The sequence below is a fragment of the Corapipo altera genome, unplaced genomic scaffold (assembly GCF_003945725.1).
Source record: "Corapipo altera isolate COAL_440 unplaced genomic scaffold, ASM394572v1 360, whole genome shotgun sequence".
Taxonomy (NCBI): domain Eukaryota; kingdom Metazoa; phylum Chordata; class Aves; order Passeriformes; family Pipridae; genus Corapipo; species Corapipo altera.
In genome coordinates this window covers 591,721-600,291 of record NW_020885015.1, presented here as the reverse complement: position 1 = coordinate 600,291, position 8,571 = coordinate 591,721, and the positions used below count along the sequence as shown (strand labels likewise).

Here is an 8,571-nt window from a genome sequence, read left to right as displayed (position 1 = left end):
TAGTAACTATAAGTAAAGTTTCAAGGTCTTACATTTTGCAATATGCTAGGTAAAGTATTTCATTATATAAGTACAAAATATTAAAGGAAAATATTGATCTGTAATTCTTAATCAAACTTGTCTGCCTGTTTGAGTAGGATTTCATATTCTGATTGATAAGCTACATTGCTTCATATGTTCTCAGTTAAACCGTCTTTTTAAAAATAGCCAAATAATGTGCTTACATTAAAAAGAACAAATACTTATTTAATGATATTACAAATATTTTTTTTCCAAAAATACCTTCAGGACTGCTTCAGTTCAGCTGATGTGGAAGTTGGTAGCAGAGAGGAAGGGTTAAGCTGACTGCTGAGCACCACTGGAAGTGCTGCCTGTGCCTGTATAATAGAACTGAGGTTTGATCAAACAGTGCAAGGAAATATCCTGCTTCAAGGAGCATGGAAACTAATACACAAGAGCAACCCTTAGGGCACATGACTGCAGATTTATGAGGAGACCATACCATGAGGAGAGAGAAACAACTGCTCACAGCTTTAATAATAGCACCTTGACCTTTGTGGTATTTAAGCATGTGAACTAGACCAGCCTGCTGTGATCACGTGGAGCCTCTTTTGTTTGCACCCTAAATCCTTCATCAATGGCTCAAACTAGTATTAAAATTCATTTGCAGCACATCTATGTCACTGTTAATGTCCAGCATACTTTGTAAATCATAGTAAATGATAGTAAATATAGTTCCCTGTCATCATCTTCTGTTTGCAGGAGGAGAGGCTAGATTAAGTAAAAGTGAATTTTTCTTATTTACACGTATTTTTTTATTAACTTCATTCGGATTTCTCATTTTATTTCCAGTTAATTCTCTTAGTGTCTCCCTCTCAATACGCAAAGTTTGTTTATTATTGCTTTCTCAATAGTTTCTTTTATAATTTATCAGTTTCTCTTTTCCCCCTTCTTTAGTTTCTCATTCACATTCATTCTCCTGTTGGGCCCTTTGTTTCCATCCATATCTGCTGTTAATCCCATTCTCTCTCTCCTCGTTCTCCCTGTAGATATCCTCTTTTTGTCCTTCACTCAGTGTTTCTTCTCTCCCCCATCTGTACAGATGTCCTTTCCATGTGCTGTCTTTCCCCAAGTTTTATTTATCCTGGGACAGTGCTAATTGGGAATTCAGGGCTGATAGTCTCTACTCAAGTTGTTTTTGTGACTGTGTCACCAGAGAAATATGGTTAATGCTTTTTCCAAAATTAGCACTGTCATTTTCCTGTATTCCATCACTCATCTGGCTTCCTTTTATATATTTCCTATCATGAGCATCACTTATTTGAAAATATGGATGTTGGATTCTGAATTAATCTAAATTCTGCTACTTTCAGCCTCAAGACTTTTGAAGATATATGGTTTTGATTTGTCTTGCTTCTTTCTCCTTTTCCTCTCTGGCTTTACAACTTGAAAAAGAGTTAAAAGTCCTCCTTTCTCCCAGATGTGACCCTCCTTCTTTATCCTAATTGTTCTCGGTATTTTCCATCTTTATTATTCTTCTATGCATTGCTTCCCTCCTTAGTTCTTTTCTTCTCGGTTTTCCCAAATTTGTTCATCTTTGCTTCCTGTAATGTTCTTCCTTGCCCCTTTATCTCCTTTCTAGAATTTGAAATTATACCCTCCTCCCCAGAATTACTTCTTTCATCCTGCAGTGGTTCTCCAAATCTGCCAATGGTATTGCTGCACACCTGTGAATGGTTACTTACCTTACGATCAATAACTGCTCCATTTTTTTTATTTCTCCAAAACAATTGCTGCCCATGGTGTGCTCTTTCCCTGTAAAATTGATTACTGCAGTGCCGATAAGGTATAGGACACTACATTCATGTCAAGATCTAAACAAGTAGTATTTACATATGACTTGCTTAGAGGGGAAAAAAGTATATCTGAACTTCAATGTACTTAATGTATCACCTAGATTTTTGCAACATCAATATAGGCAATAAATTCAGAGGCTGATTCTGTTTTATATGGCATCCTTTACATAATTTATCAAGTATCAGATAAGCATACTCTACATAAGGAGTCAGGAATGTTAGACTAAACTTTAGTGACATGATATAAAAAAGGGGATAATCTGTTGTCAAAACAGTTTTTTAGGCATTCAGTTTTTATGATATGTCTACTAAGATTTTAAACATAGTATTCCTTGTTATTTTAAAATAAGTTGCTTGTATTGTCTCCGTAAGCTAAAAATATTTGAACATATAATGATTTTCAGATATTTAATACTATTATGTAAAAACCTATTATTTATGACCCTGTGGGGTCACAAGAAATCTTAAACACAAGCAGAGCTGAAACTGTCAAGTTTCAACATTTGCCATGTTTTGTGTTCCTGATTTAAATTAAAGACAACTAGCTATGAATTTATAGAATTACATAGTTGGGGGCATTGCTAAAACTAGAATCTTAATGGTATTTCCTAATGGAGATTGGGCATTTCTAAGAAATTGGAAAGGGTGCTGAAAAAACAGATGATTCTATGTACATTATATCAAGTCATCCATGATGATCCTGTGAATTCTTCTGAAATCTTTTCAGTAGGAAGCTTGCTTGTGCTGATGAACTCCTATCTACAGTGACTTACAAAGGAAAACAGTGGCATTAATGAAAAAAAAAAATCTAAAAAATGTTTTGTCTGTATGATCCAAATACAAATGCAGCAGAGAAGTAGATGTTCCTTCTAAACTGCTCAGGTCAAAGGCCTTTATCTATTAGGTGCCATGCCCACTGTTCTCTCATTGCCCTCACCCTGGAAATGTTGAGGATTTCTTGTGCAAGTTTATGCATTCTACATCAGGGTTGAAAACATAATTTCTGGTAAAACTACTTGGAAGAAGGGGTTGGTTTTTGAAATGAGGCTTTTTGAACCTTTGCTTTTTTAAAAATATTTAACAACCCTTTGTTGCTTGAAATGTCAGGGCTTTACATTGGCAAAATTCTTCTATATATTGATGTGTCTTAAAATTTTAAAGTATTCATTTCACTGAATCCTAATTTTATCGAACAAATTCATTGGTGATTCACAGAATAAACTACTGAAAAGAGTAGATTTGCATCAGTCAATATTCATGCACATTGTGACAAATGATCCATGGAAATTTCCTGTGGAAAGTCTGTACTTTTTTGCTCATGCTAATGTTAGCTTCCAATTTGAAGTGCATTAATATTTAACTTGGGAGTTGTTTTTGAAAGAACAGCACCTTATTCTGTTTGTTTTGCTTCATTAGAGGTCTCAAGTTAAATCAACTGTAAATGCTAATAATTCTTTTGGAAAGAAACTAGTGACCTGTAAAATATGTTGATGTATGTAACTGGCAGCAAGTTTTATTATGAAGCACAAGACTACAATAAGTGCAAATGTATTTAGCAGTTTCAGGGTGGGGGATATTTTATTTAGTTTATTTATCTAGTTTGATTTTTTTCTAAGAATAAAGAAGACTATTCAAGAAAAAAATCCCCAAATCCCTTCAACTTGTACAGCATCCATCTGTGTTTAAATCTTCTTGGTTTTTGTAGTGCGGATGTTTGCATAAAATGAATGCCCGTATATGTTTTTGTGAAATCATTGTTTTATATTTTACATGATTTTTATTTACATTAGTTTGGTAGCCTTCAATTAACAAACTGTAATAATGTCACTGTCTGCTTCCTTTCAGTGCTAAGCCCGAAGGTGATAGGCATTGCCATAGCCAGGTATGACTTCTGTGCACGAGACATGAGAGAACTGTCCTTATTGAAAGGGGATGTTGTAAAAATTTATACAAAGATGAGCGCAAATGGCTGGTGGAGAGGTGAAGTAAATGGAAGGGTAAGACTATTTTTTTTTTCTTTCCTGTGTCTCATTTCTGCCTTCCCTGACAGTTATTTTATAAAACAAATAAGACATGTTCCTACACGATAAACCCTCTTTATCTATGTAAATTCACAAGATGCAACGTGTTCCCATCTTTGTTTCATAGGAGCCAGACAGAACTTGCCCAGCATCAACAGGTAGCTTTCCCAGCATCTAAATTAATTGGTTATTTAATGTGACCTACCAGGCTGAACATTCGGGCAAGATTATAGGGTTGGAAAATAACCAGGACTAGTAGTACTGCTACAGTTGACCTTTCTTGAACTGTTTTGCACATGTATTTGGAGTCAAAAGCTTGGGTTCCTGGTGCTGTGGAACTCTCTTTAGCACTTTGACACAGAACAATTTCCCACAGCTTTCTGCCAGACCTCAGTGCAATGGACTCAACGACCCTTTTTATAGCAGTCTGCTGCTTTGATCTTTAAAGACGTGGCTTACATGAAGTGGCATATTTAGCAGAGATTTTTACAAAGTCATTTTATGCTGCACTGAGATCTGCATGGAAGTGAAGTTTCAGTTTTGACCTATAGAGGGTTTATTGTTTCAATCTTAGTTTATTGCTTTTTAATGCAGATTAGTCAGAAGTATTTGAGGCTGCTGTTTCCATGTGTAAAGAGCTGAGATGCAGGGTCAACGAATGTGAGGTGGAAGAAAGCTGATTGTTCAGAAGCTGGAAATGATAGTTGCAAGTCCAGTTGAACTGGATGTCCACATTTACTACTTTATGCAATTTGGAGAACTTTTTTTTTTTGAGGTACATGAGCTTGGCTATGATCTTGAAATGAAGTGGACAATTAGACAAGAAGAAATAAGGAAGCAGAAGAAATAGTAATAATCCTGTATGTATTTTACATGTGGAGGAAGGTGAACAACTCATTCTAGGGCAGCTGCCCACATTCTAAAGGATGCCCTGTTATATGCTAGTGTTCCTTCTGATAGCTTTCATAGCATGGACTTGAGATCATAAACTCACCTCTGGAGATGTTTTGGCAAGATAGTCTAGAAGAAAATTTATGCTGTTATTCTTTCTAGTCATGCTCTAGGTTTGGTTTTCAGTGCTTTCATGAGTGTTAAATTGACTCTAAATATAAAGAAGTCAAAGTGAAAAAAACTAAAGCGAATAGATAAAATAATAAGAAATACATGACATTGCTTCACTGTGTGTCTTATGTAATCCTTATTTGACACATCATTAATTTCAGAATGGAGGTAGCATTATAACTTATGAAGTGTAACATGCTGGACTCTGCTGTCCAGTTCTGTCATACGTAAAACTTGTTTTGATAGCAATAGAATTTAACTACATGTAAAGCAATCAAATCAGTCACTTTTTCCTCTGTAAGAGGATTCCCTGGACCTGACTGAAGCCTGTTAGATGTTTAACTCTGCATTGAAAAAATAGCAACATCCTGACTGTAGTAAAACTACTTCTGCTCTTGCCATTTTTCTGAATGCAAAAGTTTTTTAGGTTTTTTTCTGTGAAAAAGTGGGGTAGAGGGTATTGGTCTCCAAATTGTTGTATCTGCAAGTTATTTTTTCATTAAGGGTACTACTTACCCTATCTGTGTCAGGTCGGTCAAGTTTATCTTTGTTACCTCATTAATATATTGACTGAACAGGTCCATCCTTGTTTTGCCTAGTTCAACCATTTTAAAAAAACCTCTGCATCTCATGGATTTTCTTCTGCTTTTCCCCTTTTTAGGTGGGCTGGTTTCCATCAACTTATGTTGAAGAGGACGAATGAATTGAAAACTTTCCTCTGCTGACCAGCAGTTTCAGGGATTGTAAAAATTTAATATCATCAATGTGTTATTGGTCTTGATAAGTATTTAAACAGCAGCATCTTTGTCTGTCTGAACCTACCAGTCTTAATGTTGGGATTTATACAGAAGTTTGGGCTGACAGATTATTACCTTACCCAGAGCTGTGCAAGAAACAACCTGCCAGTTTGCTGTCACTGGGCATCAGTACCAAGTCCAACCCTCACCTTCCCAAAAGATCTCTGGAAAACCAAGTTTCTTTGTTCCTTTTCATTTCACCTCATACTACACCATGAATACTAGCAATGGCTGAATATTTAATACCTCTCTTCTCTTAACATCTGTGATGGTACAAGGAGATGAAGGCTTATTATTCCTTATTATTGCATGCAGAAAGCAGATTTTAGTCATTCTGGTGGGCATAAAGTACAGTCAGTAGACTTGTCTTGAGACATCAAACTGCTTTGCTTATCAGCTTACAAACCATTTTACACTCACAAAAGCATACTGAAGGAAGTATGTAGTAAACATGAGTAGCATTTATGCATATGTAATTAATTAACTAGTACTCTGAGGTCCTGCCTAAGTCTTCTGACAGTCTGTTTAAAGACATTTTATAAAGGTGTGATGATGCAGTATTGCTTTAAAAAACATCCTCAAAGTGGAGTTGTGGGATCCTTTCTTTGTCATCTTAAACCTTCTTGTGAGGTTTTTTACTTTAGGCAGCTGACCATAAAAGTGCAAGTGAGGGTAGTCACGACAAGATGAGTTTTAAGATTTTTAGCATTAACATTTAATAAATATTGTAGACCTATTCTAAAGGAGAACGGACTCATGCCAGATGATGTCGCTTCTCAAGATCAAAACTATTTATCTTAACTTCTTGATTGATTCAGATGACCTTTGTATACTTCCAACTCAAAACTGTCTTTTCCTAGTTAGGCAGAGCGTTTCTGTCTCCTTTTGTGAATGCAAATGGAGCTTGCAGACTTCTTTCTGCCATTTCCTTCCTGGTTCCCTGGGGTGTTCAGTGAGTGAGTGGTCTTGTTGCAGTGGTCTGAACAGCACCAAGTTAAATTGTGTCTAGGTTAGCTAGCTTGAAAGATCAGTCCTTGTAAAGTGGTGTCCACGTCTTGGTGAGGTAGTCTTTTAATGGAGGGGCAGAAGTGTTTTAGTTATAAGCTAAAATAAATTTGGGTCATGTCTTCAGATTTGCAGTTTTGAATATTAAATAATGTCAAGTATGGATTGAAAACGTGAAAGAAAATCAAGCTCTTAAATGCATTTGATTTCTAGGATAATGTTGACCAATCAAGAGAGTTAATTTATCCTGTCCCACATCCTCTCTTTTGCTTTTCCCTGTCCTCTTTTCCCATAGGCATCCTGCAATTATTGTGCTCAGACACTGCACAACTTAATGCTGCATTTTTTTCCTAATCTACAAGCAACATAATATCCACTATTTGTCCACAGAGCAGAATCTGCTACTACATATTTGGGTGTCTTTTTGGCTGCCCCCAGTATTCTTTGCTTCTTTCTGGCCTCCTAACCATCAAGGAGAATCAAGCACAACACACAGGATTCACAATAATCCCCTTCATCTCTGCAACCATCTTACCCATCTGCTACACCCAGCATACACTGCTGTGTGACAAGGTGAAAGAGGATCTTCTAGTTAGAAATCCTCTACTTGTGAGATCCAGCCTTGCAGATGAAATTCTGCCAATGCTCTAACTTTTCAAGGATTTACCTCAAAATTATGTAAACTGTGATTATGTTGAGTACATTACTTGATGGAACAACTGAGAGCATTTGTAAATATGTAGAATATGCATAAAAATTTTGTAAATTTTGTGTACAGCAGTATAGACTAGAGTATACAGTCTTCGATCATGTTTTGCCATGCAGTTTGATTGTCTGTTGTGAGCTTGATCCTATATTCCTTAAGCAGGCAAGTTGATTCATTCACAGTTTTGCCTGCTTAAGGGGTAGAGGAATAGGCTCTAGGTCTGTGAAGTGTTTAGTGCTTTGCTGTCATATAGTTTTAAGAAGAGGCAGTTAGATTCAGTATGAGTTGAAAAATATATCAGTCATTTTCGACAGCTTGGGTTTAGAATAATTTTGAATAGTCTCTCCATCTTAAAATTGCTGTAAAGCTTTTAAGCGACTCCTGAGTCCAGTAGTCACCCTTTGAGAGAATAAAAGCCATAGGTGAACTTTACTTTTGTGGTATTAATCTACATATCATAGTCTGTGTTTAATGCCCTGTGTTGATTGAGTTAATGCTGCATCTTAAACTATATTTTGAGTACCAAAGACTTCCTAAATATTCTGGAGTGTCTCTTTCATGTGCTGCTTTTGCCTGTATGGAGGTTTTGTTGTCATGCATTAATGGAGTTACAGTACTTTAATTTGTACTATTTTGTAAATATGTTAAATATAATAAACAGATTAATTTTTTTTGTTTATTGGTGTCAAAATGTGTAGTTGGCTAATATGAAGGTCATGCTTTGTTTATCTCACCACCTTCTCATTGTGAGAAGTTGATAATGTTCTGTTTTTGTTTCCCAGATTTATATAATCCTTATTTAGCTGTAAAACTGAGCTGTCAATGTAAACAGGATGATATAGCTTTCCTTGAGAGCTTTTTATTGTCAGGATAATTTGCCTTGTGCCCCTGTGCCACATCCAGGAAGCTGGTGTTTTATTTTATTTTTGTTTGTTTTGTTTTGTAGGTTTTAAAAATTTTATTTTTTTTATTTTTTTTTTTTTTAGCTATTGAGTACACTGTGGAATCAGTCATATACTATGGATTTTTGTCAAAGATACTTGTAGGTTTTTTTAACTGAAAAGAAGTGGTTCATAAGACGTTTTATTTATCATTTTTCAGAGCAATGTCTTTTTTCTTTCACC

General features: G+C 35.7%; 1 protein-coding gene across 2 annotated transcripts in view; it reads left to right on the top strand.

Annotated features, from left to right (window-relative positions):
• Positions 1-8,126, top strand: part of VAV3 (vav guanine nucleotide exchange factor 3) — a 157,486-nt gene extending 149,360 nt beyond the window's left edge. For both annotated transcript variants that reach the window (XM_027667627.1, XM_027667626.1), the window contains 2 exons: positions 3,702-3,853; positions 5,601-8,126. In XM_027667627.1, coding sequence (XP_027523428.1) covers positions 3,702-3,853; positions 5,601-5,642 — 194 coding nt within the window. In that variant the 3' untranslated portion in view covers positions 5,643-8,126. The remainder of the gene's footprint in view (positions 1-3,701; positions 3,854-5,600) is intronic.
• The last annotated feature ends 445 nt before the right edge of the window (positions 8,127-8,571 follow it).